The 13,652-nt window shown below is 42.7% G+C and overlaps 1 protein-coding gene across 1 annotated transcript in view; it reads left to right on the forward strand.

Annotated features, from left to right (window-relative positions):
• Window positions 1-5,132, forward strand: part of ambp (alpha-1-microglobulin/bikunin precursor) — a 19,182-nt gene extending 14,050 nt beyond the window's left edge. Inside the window, exons 11-15 of the mRNA XM_084324753.1 lie at window positions 193-236; window positions 1,420-1,507; window positions 3,030-3,197; window positions 3,899-4,078; window positions 4,848-5,132. Of these exons, the coding sequence (XP_084180879.1) occupies window positions 193-236; window positions 1,420-1,507; window positions 3,030-3,197; window positions 3,899-4,078; window positions 4,848-4,879 (512 nt within the window). The 3' untranslated portion in view covers window positions 4,880-5,132. The remainder of the gene's footprint in view (window positions 1-192; window positions 237-1,419; window positions 1,508-3,029; window positions 3,198-3,898; window positions 4,079-4,847) is intronic.
• Window positions 5,133-13,652: the final 8,520 nt, after the last annotated feature.

Genomic DNA, 13,652 nt, shown 5'->3' on the forward strand with positions numbered 1-13,652 from the left:
TGGGATTATTTCTGTGGGAGTGGGAAGGAGCGGGAGTCAAAATCCACTCACATGTCAGCCTCTAGTGTGTGTGTGTGTGTGTGTGTGTGTGTGTGTGTGTGTGTGTGTGTGTGTGTGTGTGTGTGTGTGTGTGTGTGTGTGTGCACACACACTACATTATTTAGTGTTCTATCTTGTCTCTTCCTGTCCCAGGTGAATGTGTCCCAGGGGAGCAGGTGGCAACGCCAGAGACTCAGGTACTGTAGGCTAACTTAACTATTAGCTGTGTCTCACATTCATTCATCTGACTCCTCTCCATTCACACAGTGACCTTAAAATCCCAGTGAAGATAAAATATGTGTCATAATTCTCCATACTTACTCATCTTTCTGTGTATTCTGAAGCTAAAGGTGTCAAGTTACCACATATTGGACCATGACAGGTCTACTTATTAGTGACATCACACACGCAACTCACATTTGAGAGAAGTACAGAGATGCTCTCCCTCTCCAGGGGAAGAATGTGGAAAACATTCTGCAATAATAACAAAAAACGAATCGGTATAGTCAAAGCCATGCTTTGTGAAAAGAACAACAGACATTTTCAAGTGGAGGGGAACTTTTTTTTTTATCCACTTTTTCTCCCCATTTTCTATTTTTCTCCCATCCCAATTACGTATTTCCAATTCTTCCCTCCCCTGTCTTGAACGTTGCTAGACTATGCCTCCCACTGGTCGGCTGTAGTGAGGATAGAAGCCTTGCATCACGTGTCCCCTCCGGTACACGAGGAGGCAGCCTGTCGCATCTTTTCACAGCAGCAGCTCGAACTCTCAGTGGCGAGGAGTAACGCGTGGGAGGCTCACGCTGCCCCCGATACTTCCTGTTTCCGCTGCACCGGCGTCACCCAACTGACCTGTAGGAGTCGCCGTCCACAATGTCCAATCCCCACCCACCGGCTTTCCAACCCTCTAACACTGCCAATTGTGTTAGTATGACGGCCGGCCAAGCCGGTAGCAACGCAGAGAGCTGGGCTCGATACCAGCATATCCTGCGTTAGTGGCGAGCGCCTTGCCCACTGCGCCCCTCAGCCGCCAAGTGGAGGGGAACTTTAAACACAGGTGTGAGTTTGCTAGGTTTGGAATTTACCTCATATGTGTCTTAAAGGAACATAATATTTTAAGAAAATCACTTCCCAGTCCTTCCTCTGTGTAACTGTGACGTGGTGACCTAGGAAGAGCCATGTCGATGCTCCCTGATGTTTAAATCATAAAAGTCTTTTCACATGCTTTTTGCACTGATACTGTATCCCACCCCCAAGATGATCTTCTTTTTAATAAAATCCTGCCTGTTAAACTAACGCAGGGACAGTGGACTTCTACAATGGTTACCACGTTAGTGCTATGTGTCTCTGACTGTGTCTCCCTGTGGCTGTGGTTCCCAGAGGTTCAGGAGGAGCCTTGTTCCCACTGCGCTTACTGCTGACGAGGAAGGCTCTGCTTACGAAGACGTCCCTCTGTTTAGAGGCCCAGGTCAGTCACCCATAAGGAATATGGCTCTACGGGTGAATGGTGCAATCTCTTACTAGGATACTAGTATGTTATAATGACTCTGAGTCCCAAGGCGAGGCTAAATGTAGTTATATAGTTAGTTCTATATGTGTAGTTCTATATAGAACCACACATGGTTCTTTGTGGTACCAATGCATCCATGTAGAACCATAATAGGTCCTTTTCACAGCAGCCATTTTAAGATAAGATAAATTTGGGTGTCATAGCAGCATGGGGGGGGGGGGGTAAAGGTATAGGCATGGTAATAGTATAAGACATAAATATAGGCAATAAAACTATAGTAAAGATACAAATAAGTAGTGTGAGGGCTGCGGGTGTTGGGTCACTGGCAAATAATAGGGACTCTGTTATTCGTATAACCTTGTATAGTAATATAGCTTAGCATAGTATTGTATAGCATAGATTATAGGAGTATAGATAGTATAGGGATAGCAACATAGCATAGGGTACCATAGTAAAGTTATATTGTATAGTATAGAATTATTTAAAGTTTATTTGTTGTATTGCACTGTATTGCACACTACTACGGTTGAGGAGCCAAGGAAAACAAGCATCTCACGTTTTTGGAATGTATGTACATTTTAAAAGCTGCGACAATAAAGGAATCTGAATCTGAATCTGAACTAATAACCACTAAACTGCTATGCAGACATTAAGGAGAAGGGGAAAAGTAAACAACAAAAAACAACCTTTACAGGTGGAAGCCTCAAAATGAGTAGATAAGAAAATAAATCAAGATCAAAAAACACTCAATAAAGAGGTATTGTAGAAAAACTGAAATAAGCCACAAAGGCACCTCCTAATAACAGAGTTTATACAAAGAACTTAAATAACAATAAACCTCCACTACAGGCCCAGGGTTTATGTGTAGTAGTTTAGTAACAGTTTAGCACCACACTTAGCCTGAACTGAAGGATAGCCAACACAAAAGGGAATGAATTGACAGCTGTCCATCACAGGAATACATCCACATAATCCAGTGATTGACAACTGTCCACCACAGGACCACTAAACAAAGTAAAAACATGACATATAAACAATATAATTAACTGAATATAAGAATATGAGCAAGTAAGCAGTGTACTCAAAGGTGCAGATGAGGATATGTGTGCCCTATCAGTTGTATTATACAATAAATATGGGCAATAAACACTTAGAATCTGAATTTATACTATTGATTAAAGTAAAGTATACAGTATACAGGTGCAGACAGTATACATAGGTACCCTAACTGGCATGATATACGTCATCTACATTGTAGTCCATGCAGTTTAGGGGGTAAGAGTCAGACACCCTTAGTGATCAGACATTCCTAGTAGTCCAAGGCATAACCATATAGATAGAATAATGAATATTCTATATGTACAGTTACACTTTTGTTTACCCATCTATGACAAGCCAAAATGGCTGCTGTGAAAAGGACCTACTGGTTGTATCATTCTGTAGTGTAGTAATGTATCTGGTGTGCCGTCTCTCCCTGTAGAGTCCTGTAATGCGGAGGTGGATGCAGGGCCATGCTTTGGGATGGTGCAGCGTTACTACTACAACTCATCCTCAATGAGCTGCCACCTGTTCAACTACGGAGGCTGTCTGGGCAACCAGAACAACTTTGTGACGGAGAGAGAGTGCCTGCAGAGCTGCCGCACTGAGGGTGAGGCCTTGCGGAATGGAAGGAAAGACTCCTCAAGATCTTTGAATGGGGAACAAGGAATGGGCCAATGACCTTGTGGAATCAAATTAGGTTTATATGTAACGGATGGTACCATGAAGCGCAGTCATGATGGACTTCCGATGTTGTGAAGTGGCTGGGGCGAGTAGCGGTGCTATGGGTTAAACTCACTCTCACCCTCAAAAGACACATAGACACGTTACAAAGCAGTGAGTTCACTTCTTGGTATAGCGGTCTGTGCTGTTGCCTGTGGTGTGGGAGACCATGGGTTCGAAACTCCTTCTGGGCATTGAAGTTTTAAGGTGACGATGTCACAACCGTTTAATTCACTCATTTCCCACACTCATTTGGGTGTGGGAACTCAAATGAATATTTTGAATGGCTGAATGGGCCCGCAAAGTCAGCACCCCAATCCTTTCTACCCCAGATGACATCGCTAGGTGACAGTTCTGGCCTTATGTTTAGCTCTAGCAGACAGCGCTTCATGTTCATGATTATTGACTGAACTGTCAACAATTGTACGAAAGTTCCCCCAACCAGCCGACATTTCAAGATCAGGGCACCCATTGTGAATTGAAAAGATTGATTGGATAATAATAGTAATACCCTTATCAGTGGGTTTCACGTATTTGCTTCATGATTACATATTGAAAAGTGTTGACGTTTTTATGTGTATCCACCAGCTGCATGCCGTCTGCCCATGGTGGCCTATCCCTGTTACGGCCAACAACCCCAGGTCTGGGCCTTTGACCCCACCAGTGGTCTGTGTCTGGCCTACAAGAAGGGCTTCTGTCAGGGCAACGGAAACAAGTTCTACACCAACTCTGAATGTCAGGAGTACTGTGGGGTGATCAGACCAACGGGTGAGAATCAGATCACATTGACAGCTCTCAGGTTAAAACCACCATCGCCCAGTTGTCTCAAAGGGAAATCTGTTTTGCACTCGGGTTAAAAGGGTAGACAATTAAAATAGACAATCCACACACACAAACACTACGCTAATATAAAAGGGGTGTGATCTTTTAATTGTGATCTTTTAACTTGCAGCCATCTCACAGCTGTGCCCTCTATAGGGAGGTGTAGTCTGACGTCACTTTGGACCGCCCGCGAGGTCCACTCGTATAGGGATTTATCATTGGGAAAATGTATTACCGGCTATTGTAATAATTCTGCCTCATGAACATTGGCAAGCTTTCCATTTTTGCACAAAATGCCCATCTATCACTAACATTATTGTTTAAGCATTTTTGGTTGAAATAAAATTATACGTAATCATTTTATGATTAATTGTTTCATGTTGAGCTATATATTGTGGATGAATACAAACAGAAAGGTACACCATGCCAATGTTCATGCTTTATTTGTTTTAAACTAGACGATTTAGTAATGTGTCCATTGGAAATACATTGCAATTTCAAGCGAGGTGGACCGCGCCGGAAACAACAATGACGTAACCACTACACCTCCCTATACCTTTCTTTTGTTTTAGTTTTAGAATTCTGAGAAAACTTTCCAAAAAACATACACCTGAAAAGGATTTAAACTTTTTTATTGTGATCACAACTGTGATATGTATTTAACAACTGTTATATTTATTTAACTGTGATCACGACTGTGATATGTATTTCTCAGCTGCAGATGGAGAGTTCCTGATGGCAAACTGAGGAAGATGAGGAGGCAAACTTATTGGATCTGAACTCACCAACAGTCTAGAACACAACAGAACACAACACAGCACACAAGCACCAGATCAATGTATATTACTAACTTACTATGGAAAACCACAATGTATTAACTGTCTTTTTTTAACAACATTGTATTTGCATTCTATGATTTGAAACATTTGACTACATTTGACCATTTATGGGGGGGAAATACCTATTTAACAAAATAACCACAAAACTATGTATTGATGCAAATGCCATATGATTATGTTACAGCAGTGACTCTAGTGAAAACAACCCTGTATTGATTATGGGAAGAACATTCAGGTCATGTATTCTGATAAAACAAGTGTTATTCTTTCTTTCAAATTTGATTTTGTAATTAGCAGAAGGGTTTCCACAGCTCCATTGGCCACACAATGTACTCCGCACGTGGAGAACCATGTACATTTAATTTCAAGTAATACACATTTTAAATCAGAAAGGGTTTGTTCCAAGTTTTCTAAGTAAATATGTGACTGGTAACCCTTTCACTACCACACTACCAAAGGGATAACCCATACACTGAGACAATAAAGAAGGTTAACCCTTTCACTGCCGCACGACAAAGGGTTAACCCTTTCACTACCACACTACAGAAGGTTAACCCTTTCACTAGTTAACCTTCTGTAGTGTGGTAGTGAAAGGGTTAAACAACCCTGCCAGCCTAAAGAATATCTTAAAAGCATTGACGGGCAATGGATAACCACATCACACCACAGATTGACAAGAATAATCACAAATTAATTTAACCTTCTGAGGCCCACATAGACCCATTGTTGTTGTTTTTAGGGGAATGTTCAGGGGGAGACAGCAGGTGAACAGTAGATGTTTAGGGGGAGACAGCAGGTCAACAGTAGATCTTTAGGGGGAGATAGCAGGTGAACAGTAGATGTTTAGGGGGAGACAGCAGGTGAACAGTAGATGTTTAGGGGGAGACAGCAGGTGAACAGTAGATGTTTAGGGGGAGACAGCAGGTGAACAGTAGATATTTAGGGGGAGACAGCAGGTGAACAGTAGATGTTTAGGGGGAGACAGCAGGTGAACAGTAGATGTTTAGGGGGAGACAGCAGGTGAACAGTAGATGTTTAGGGGGAGACAGCAGGTGAACAGTAGATGTTTAGGGGGAGACAGCAGGTGAACAGTAGATGTTTAGGGGGAGACAGCAGGTGAACAGTAGATGTTTAGGGGGAGACAGCAGGTCAACAGTAGATATTTAGGGGGAGATAGCAGGTGAACAGTAGATGTTTAGGGGGAGACAGCAGGTGAACAGTAGATGTTTAGGGGGAGATCGCAGGTCAACAGTAGATGTTTAGGGGGAGACAGCAGGTCAACAGTAGATCTTTAGGGGGAGATAGCAGGTGAACAGTAGACGCCACGTAAAAGTGGTGACATCGTCTGAAAGCTGGGAACCTGATGATTCAGTTGACTCGTAAATTGTTGCAACAATTTGGGTTGATACCATTTGTTACACAGATTTTGTGCAGAATTTAACTATTTCTGACCACTCAAGAATTGATACAAGGCGCTCGCCACTAATGCAGGAGATGCTGGGTTCGAGCCCAGCTCTCGGCATTGCTACCAGCTTGGCTGGTCGTTCATACTAATACAATTGGCAGTATTAGGGGGTGGGAAGCTGGTGGGTGGGGATCGGACGTTGTGGACAGCGACTCCTACAGGTCGGTTGGTGCGCCTGCGCAGTAGAATCAGGAAGCAACAGGGGCAGCGTGTCCCTCCCACGCAGACCCCCGCCGCTGAGAGATCGCGCTGTGCAGGTGAAAAGATGCGACGGCTGCCTCCTCGAGTACCGGAGGGGACACGTGATGCAATGCTTCGTCCACATTGCAGCCGGCCTGTGGGAGGCATGGCCTAACAACGTTCGAGACAGGGGAGGGTAGAATTGGACGATACGAAATTGGGATGGGAGAAAAAGTATATAAAAAAAAAGAGAATTGATAAACATGGTCAAAATACCACATTAACCCTTTCACTGCCACACTACCAAATGGTTAACCCTTTCACTGTGACAATGGAGAAGGTCAACCCGTTCACTGCCACACGACAAAGGGTTAACCCTTTCACTACCACACTACGGAAGGTTACCCCTTTCAAAGGTTTTGAAATGTTAACCTTCTGTAGTGTGGTAGTGAAAGGGTTAAGACAACAAGACCTTGAGGGTCTATAGAAGGTCACGCTGGTCATGCTTTTTCAGAGATTGGATGGTGAGCACTTCTGTCCTGGAAATTGCACATAACCCCCCCCCTTATTGTCAGTAAACCTAAGACGGCCATACTTCCCTCTATGCCCCAGGTCACTTTATACAGTGAGGTCAAGTTTAAAAAAAAGTTCTCACAACAATGAAATGGCTACTATGAGGACTAACACCATCGCACCATCATGCATAAATCAACATCATACAATTGGGCTCATTGAAATCACAAGAGTCAGCGTTCCAGTCATACCCAATGTATGCAATTCCATGATTGTTTAGGGATCCCAGTATGCAGAAATAGTCAAATACACCATTTTTAGAATAGACGGAAATAACACATTTGTACTGCATACAAAGAACTGCATGGTTCTTGGCCCAAACTGCATGGGATTAGCATAAAGTGGGCATGTAGGACTTGTGGCTACCCATCAAACCCATTTTCATTCACATATCTTGAGGTGAGAGGTCAAGGCACCTATTTCTTTATATTTTATTTTATATTTTTCAGAACATTGTACAAACGTGACAAACAGTATACTAAAGTGACAGACAAACACACTCATACAGTGAAAGTAAAAAATACATTAAAAAAATTATAACACATTTTTAACATTCAGTATTACAACATGATTACCAGCCAGCCGTATAGGGTGCTTACATGGTGCTTACAACTCACTCACTCACTCACTTACTCTCTCTATGTACAATGATGATCAGGAGAGTCCTTTCTCAGCACAACCCATGCTATTCTTCATACTGGATACCCACAACTCTGGCTAGTTAGCCACAAAATAATGTATAAGTAATGGCCACTCTTCAGTCTGTAGCCTACAAGCACTGAAGTAAACGTTAAAACCTACTCCACAGTGAACACAAAGTAAACAGTTTCAGTGATTTTTACAGTGGTCCCTTTGTGCCCACTATGAAGCACATCAGGAAATATGTTGTTAACCTTTTGTCAACACCATCCATGACTATACAGTAGGTGAATATAGGAAATAGGTTTGTAGGAGTCCAAAATTCTGAACTTACCCTTTAATTATCTTAACTTAAATCTTAATCATTGAACTTGGAAATAAAAAAACAAAAACACAAGGAAGAGGAGTCAAGATGTCATTCAGAAGGTAAGGTGAGGTCACAGCAGGAGACCCAGGCAGGAAGCCCTCAGGATCCCTGCAATAAGAGAACAGTTTCACTCAAATGTGCTAATGACACATTTCAAATCAGTAGTATGTGCAAAGTATTGAGTATTGTGTGCAAATCAGTAGCAAAGACAGCGATAAAATAGCACTGGTTTTTCCTCAGTCACAGACCGGTAGCCGGCTGTTAGTGTTGGGGGCCGGAGTCTGCTGGTCCGGGCCTTGAGCACACTATGACCTGTAGCTCCTCCATCCTCTAAACCTAACTCCTAGGGAACAAGGACACTATGACCTGTAGCTCCTCCATCCTCTAAACCTAACTCCTAGGGAACAAGGACACTATGACCTGTAGCTCCTCCATCCTCTAAACCTAACGCCTAGGGAACGAGGACACTATGACCTGTAGTTCCTCCATCCTCTAAACCTATATATATACACTAATATGTCTTTACTACTATGCACTCAACACTGCAGCACCCAAGTTTCAGCACTGTTTGATGAACATTGTTACTCAGCTGTAAGAATTGTGCTCTTCCTGCTGACTTGTCGTACAGAACTTGTAAGTCGCTTTGGATAAAAGCTTCAGCTAAATGACTAAATGTACAAATGTACAAATGTTCTACTAAAATGGTGCATTTATATAGCGCTTTTATCAAGTTTTAAGTTTCAAGTTTCTTTATTAGTTGTCATACAGAAATACAGGATACTTTTGTATGAAATGCTTCTTTCTGTTTTGCTCCTGAGAGTGTGCTAGGTAAAAATAGATAATTATAAAAAGTATAATAAGTATAAAATAGAAAGTCATGTACTTAAACAAGTGTAAACAAGACAAAAATGTTCAATATACATATGTACAATATACAATGCAGAGTAGTTACAATACAGTATAAATGGGATGAGTTAGCTTGTGGTGCCATATACAATGCAGAGTGTTTACAAAACAATATAAATGGGATGAGGTAAATGGGATGAGATAGCTTGTGGTGCCACCTTGTGGTGGTAAGGTAAGGTGCGAGGCTTGGCTATGTGCAATGAGTTGCCAATAATATAATATATAAATATAAAGTGTGTTAGTGTCTAAAGTGTGTAAAGTGGGTGCTACAGTGAGTTGTCCATTTAAAGTGGGTGTGTACGTGTGGGTGTGTGTGCTGTGAGTGTGTTTGATGGTTTGTTACATTGTGTTAATTGTCATTGAGCATCCTGATGGCCTGGGGATAGAAGCTCTTTCTGAGTCTCTCTGTGCTTGCCATGAGACTCCGGTATTGCTTGCCTGACTGCAGCAGTTCAAAGAGGCAGTTGTTTGGGTGGCTAGAGTCTTTTATTATTCTCTTGGCCTTATTCTTACAACGCTTGTTGTAAATGTCTTGGAGAGTGGGAAGCCCACCTCCAATTGTGCGTTCGGCTGAACGGTCCACTCTTTTCAGTCTGCTAAGGTCTTGTGCGGTGCTATTCCCAAACCACTGCTCTACCTCCTGAGCCACTGTCGCCCCATACTAGAGGTATGACTACTTCATGTAAGAGTAGAGCCCCCCTCTGGCTGTATGGGCTCATTCTACTAGAATGGTCGCCTCCGCCATCGGTGTGTGAATGTGTGAGTGAATGGGTGAATGTGAGGAACAAAATTGTAAAGCGTTTTGGTTAAAAGCGCTATATAAATGCAGTGCACCATTTACCATTTTAGTAGAATGAGCCCATACAGCCAGAGGGGGGCTCTACCCTTACATGTGTATGCCATGGCAATAGCCTCCACTATACAGTGAGAAAGCCTCTGTTAAGAGAGCGCTTGACCTCTATCTGGATTAGCAAAGCACAAAAAACTACTGATAACACTGAGGAAAGACTCCTCCTGTGTAACTAGGAACTAGGCACAAAGCATCCAGTCTCTTCTGCTCCTCCCAAGAGAAAGGTGACAGATGAAAAGCAGAGATATCCATAGCCAGGCAACAATAATGATTGAGCACCGTAGGCATGAAGGCTGCCTTGGGCCTGAGGAAAACCCTTGAGCCCTCCTGACCAAACTGCCTATACAACTGGTGAACTGATGACATGAAGCTCACCCACACGCTTAGCCATACCAAGCTCGAGCAGCAGGGCTGTTAGTAAGATAAGACCTTAAACTCTACCTCTTACAAAGGTCCAAATCGAGCATTCAGCCACTAACACCAGTCCCATGGAAAACAATGGTTTAGAAATTAGGCTCATCCAACGTGCACCTTTAAGATTGAACAGGCCAAAGCATGAGACTCCGGTGTGATATTCCCAAAATCCACATGGCTGGCAGATAAAATTAAAAGGTAGATTAGGCCATGCCTTTCTCCTTAGAAAAAACAATATACAGTATGTCCTACAAACGTGAAAAAGAAGATTAATTAACAATCGCCCCCAAAAGTGGCCAGTTTAGTTTTAGTTTTTGAGGACTGCATACCTTTTTTGCACACCAAAATACTATACTTTATACTTATAGCACATGCATGAGCCTGGGCCCTGTTTCTTGTACCTGGATAACTGAGTTAGCCGGATAACTTTAACTGGATAACTGAGTTAGCCGGACTTTCCGGTTCCATGTACGTGGATTTTCCAAATCACCATGACAACAGATCCAAAAGTTTGAGCCTGGTCGAAAGCAGAGTTCAAGTTCAAGTTAGCCGGATCATGCAGAGCCACGCCCCCGCAAAGAAAGTGACAGCTTGTTTCCTGAAACTATTCCCACAGTCTACGATCTGCATTATACCATTCTGAATTACGTTTTTGTGCTCCATTCTTCCAGAGGGGGCTTTTGAAATGTAAAATAGACCCAAAATGCTGATACTAAATTCACTTTGTCCTAAATAATGCACGTTATATATACCGTGGCGCTCGCTCGTGCGATGTACACATTATGTGGTTATTTTAATTGTAACTGGGATTAAGATGTCTGATGAGATGCGCTGTTTGACGGATTTGAGAAATTGAATGAGCCGTTGACGTCACATTAATGAATGAGGATAAAGAGATAAACTTCATTCAAAACAAAGGATATTCTAAACACGGGTCTCTCGTTCATTAATGTATAAACAATGAATTTATCCCATCTGGCACAGTGGTGCAGCGGTAGTGCTCAAGTCTTTTGTATTAAATGTCCAAATTTCATAAAAATCCGTTCAGAAATTAGTGATTAGAAGCGGTTTTGGTAAAAATTGAGAGAGCTCAGAAAACGATTTCCTCATAGACTTCAATGCATTCGACAGAGAATTCTCTTCCTGTTTTGGCTCGTAACTTTTCACCTACAGTAGATCCCTGATTCGCTCATTCCCACGTGAGGTACCATTGGAAAGCCCTACTCATTAGTTACAACTCTGTCCAATAATTTTCGAGATTGCCAAATGATTGACGGAGGTAGAGGCTTGAGAGTCGGGATTGGTATTTGAAAAAATTAAAAGTCTGCCGTCTACTTCGGCGCACGCCTCACATAGTGGCATGTAACTCGAGAACCGCTGAACGGCTATCGACAGGCAACAAATAGGGCTTTAATTCGATATATATATATTGTATAAAAAATATGCACACCTGAGCCGCTAGAGGTCGCCAAAGTGCCGGTGGGCAAATCGTCCTCAAGAGGGCCCGCATGATTGATTGATTGATTGATTGATTGAAAACTTTATTAACAGATTGCAGAATGGGTACAATACAGTACAGCTCAATACACACAATTGTTAAGGGGATGCAGACCAGAGAAAGACTTTCGTCTTGTTTACATCAGGGTCCCCCATTTTCAATTCATCAGGACATATATGACATACATGACATACAGATATACAGTACTGCTACATCTATACATTTATGACATACCAGATTTGCAAATACAGTACTGTTTGTGATACAAAAAGAGTCCAGAAAAGAGTATATACATTTGACGTAAAAACTGTATATTGGGGGAGGTTGGGTAGGTGGGGTGGGTGGGTGGTGGGGGGGGGGGGGTGCTGTATATTGGAGGTGGTTCGGTGGGGGGGGGGGGGGGGGGGGGTTGGGCAGGAGGGGTGGGGGGGAACACTGTACAACTGTACAAGCAAAACTGTACATTGGAATATTGACAACCATACTTGGTAATTTACTGTACATTGGAGGGGGTTGGGTTAGGACATTTACATGGGCCAGTTTCAAATTGCAGTCTCCCGTAGGTGTTCTTTGAGAGTGTTTTTGAAAGTGGGTAGTGATTCACATTCCTTTACAGCTTTGGGTAGGGCGTTCCACATTGATGTGGCATAATTGCGAAACATGTTTAGTCCCTTGTTTGAGCCGAATCTGGGTTTAACATGATTTGTGGAGCTCCCTCTGGTGTTGTGATCGTGGTATTCACTGACCTTTGGGAAGTATTTTGACATGTACATGGGTACCTTGGTCGTGTAGTGTATCTTGTAGACCAGGCCCATTGCAAGTTGCTGTACTCTGTCGTCTACTCTAAGCCATCCTAGGTTGTCAAAGTGGGCAGGGGTGAGGTGGGTTCTAGGAGTAAGGTCAAGCAGTAGACTGACCAGTTTGTTTTGAGATGTTTGTAATTTTGTTTTTAGCGCCTTTGAGGTGCTTTGGTACCATGAGGTGCAAGCATAGTCATAGTACCCTTGTATGAGTGCTCCTGCCAGAGTCTTCAGGGTGTTCTTGTTTACCAGAGAGGAGATCCGGTACAAGAATCGAGTTCGTTGGTTGACTTTTTTTATTACATTGGATGCCATTTTGTCACAGGAAAGATTAGCCTCTAAGATGGAGCCCAGGTAGGTAATTTCATCTTTCCTTGTGACAATATTGTCACCCACTGTAACTGAGAAGCCGTCGGTCTTGCTGAGTTTGTTATTTGAACCGAAGAGAATGGACTCTGTTTTGCCCATGTGTAATGATAGTTTGCTATCAGCGAGCCATATGCAGATTTTGCCTAGTTCCGAGCTGAGGTTTTTTTCAACCTGTAACTTGTTCTTGTCAGAGACCAACATGTCATTTGCATAAATTAGGAACAGTATAGCGGTCCTAGTATGCTTCCTTGTGGAACACCACAGCTCACTGTGAGGGGGGGGTAGGGTACCGTTTACCTCCACCATCTGTTCTCTCCCCTCTAGGTAGGATTGCATCCATCTCACTGATAGACTATCAAATCCCATTGCTTTTAGCTTGTCAATCAGAATGGAGTGATTGACAGTGTCGAAGGCTTTTTGTAGGTCCAGCATGACCATGCCGCAGTATTTGCCCGCGTCCACCTCTTGTTTGATGTGGTCGTTCAAATAGAGAAGGCATGTGTCAGTGGAGTGGGATGTTCTGAAGCCAGATTGGAATTCGTAGATTAGATTTTTTTCCGCTAGGTACTTTTCAATCTGTTCGTAGACAATTTTTTCCATGACTTTCGAGATGGAGGTAA

Source organism: Notolepis coatsorum (genome assembly GCF_963971535.1).
Source record: "Notolepis coatsorum genome assembly, chromosome: 11".
Classification (NCBI taxonomy): Eukaryota; Metazoa; Chordata; class Actinopteri; order Aulopiformes; family Paralepididae; genus Notolepis; species Notolepis coatsorum.